Source organism: Aptenodytes forsteri, unplaced genomic scaffold (assembly GCF_000699145.1).
Source record: "Aptenodytes forsteri isolate BGI_AS27 unplaced genomic scaffold, ASM69914v1 Scaffold256, whole genome shotgun sequence".
Classification (NCBI taxonomy): Eukaryota; Metazoa; Chordata; class Aves; order Sphenisciformes; family Spheniscidae; genus Aptenodytes; species Aptenodytes forsteri.
The window spans coordinates 1,903,037-1,904,654 of record NW_008795021.1 but is presented as its reverse complement, the minus strand read 5'-3'; the positions used below and the strand labels follow the sequence as shown (position 1 = coordinate 1,904,654).

General features: G+C 47.4%; 1 protein-coding gene across 1 annotated transcript in view; it reads left to right on the top strand.

Moving 5' to 3' along the window:
• Window positions 1-1,618, top strand: part of CD109 (CD109 molecule) — an 85,967-nt gene that overhangs the window by 1,797 nt on the left and 82,552 nt on the right. Inside the window, 1 exon segment of the mRNA XM_019471130.1 lies at window positions 266-426. Within this exon segment, the coding sequence (XP_019326675.1) occupies window positions 266-426 (161 nt within the window).

The window sequence follows — 1,618 nt, the reverse complement described above, 5'->3', positions numbered from 1 at the left end:
GGCAGCGGGGCGCTTCCCCGGGGGCGCCCCGGCGCCCGCCCGGCAGCCTGTCCGGAAAGCGGGCAGAGCAGCGCTGCCTCCTCTCCGTCCTGCGAACCCTGGGCGCGCTGGGTAGCGCCTGGAGAGTGAGCATCACCTCCAGCCTCCGCAGCGGAGTGCAACAGAAGAGCTTTGCAACGCGTATCGTACGTTATTATGTGGACGCTGTTACTTTTTTGTATTTCACTCCCTGGCCTTTCTCCCTCTGCCCGTTTGGATTTTCCAGACCTACGTTCCTGGTGGCAGTTCCCTGGAACATCAGGCCTGGAGCAAACGTGACTGTTGGGGTAGCTCTGCTGCCGGACAGCCCAGCACGGGTCACCGTAAAGGGAGAAGTGATCAGAGATAACAAGACCATCTTGAGCGGGGAAATGGTCTTTGAGAAAGGTAAGAGCATGGAGTTGGCCTGGAAGGATTTAGATTTGCCGTCTCCCACAAATATTTTGTTGCTCCCAAAATACACAGCTTCTAAATGGTACTAAAATAGGAACTTTATTTAACCAAGTAGGAGTCACTGATGGGAAAATAATCTTGTACTCCGCTGGCTCTGTGTGCAGGTGGGCGACTGAGCTGGATAGCGAGTGGTTGCATGGGTGTGCTAACTCATTGTAAACTCTGAAAATAATCAGATAGTAGCGAAGTGTGATGGATGTGGGGTTTCTGAGGAGCCAGGAAGTACTCTGGTCAATGTAATGGGGCCACTGAAGGAAGTAGAGGAAGAGGTGCTCACTGGTCGGCTTGTTAAGGCGCAACGTGGAAGCAAGTAGGATAATGGTAAGGGTGGAACAAACAACGTGATAAAGCATTTGGAGCTAACTGCTTCTCATGCCCTAAGAAAGGGAGGACCTGAGGAAGGTGGAGATGACTGTGTCAGACACCATTACTTGGAAGCTCTGTGCATTTGCGGAAACAGAAATTTTTAAGGATCAAGAACTGAATTGCGGGACAGGTTGAAGATAAGTAAACCTTAGAGCAGGCTGATTTAATGCATGCCCCCTGGGCAGCAGTAGAGGATGTGGTGGCAGTTCTGAGTAGTTGGAGAACTGAGATATCCTGGTCACTGCTCCTTTTCATAAAGGCCAGCTGGGAACAGAAGCATAGAGATGTCCTGCCTGAGATTTGCCCGTATGAGAAAGAAAATATTTTGTCTGGATAATCCAGCTTTCAAACTGCTCTTAGTATGAGGCAATATAAATGACACCCGAACTCTAGCTTTTTATTTGTCAAAAGTAGAGAGTCTGGGGGCAGTATGAGGTCCTAGAAAAATCTACCCTGCTATAATGCACTTTCTTCTTGTTGGTGTCAACTAACTTTTCTATTAATGTCATATAGTTAATGTAGATGCCTTAATTGGAAGCATCACACCTTCATTTCAAAGCCTTCATGAAAGCCCACCTCTCTTCACAACCTGTAGAGAAGACTGAGGCTTTGAATGTGATGGAGTGCATTTGACCAGATCAAAAAATTCACAGCCTCATGATGCAGAAAAGCGTATCTGTTCAAAACTCTTCTTGCTATTTCAAATATTCTGAAAAAGTTTTCCAGAACTATGCATTGGTATGTTTTACTTCAGGTTGGA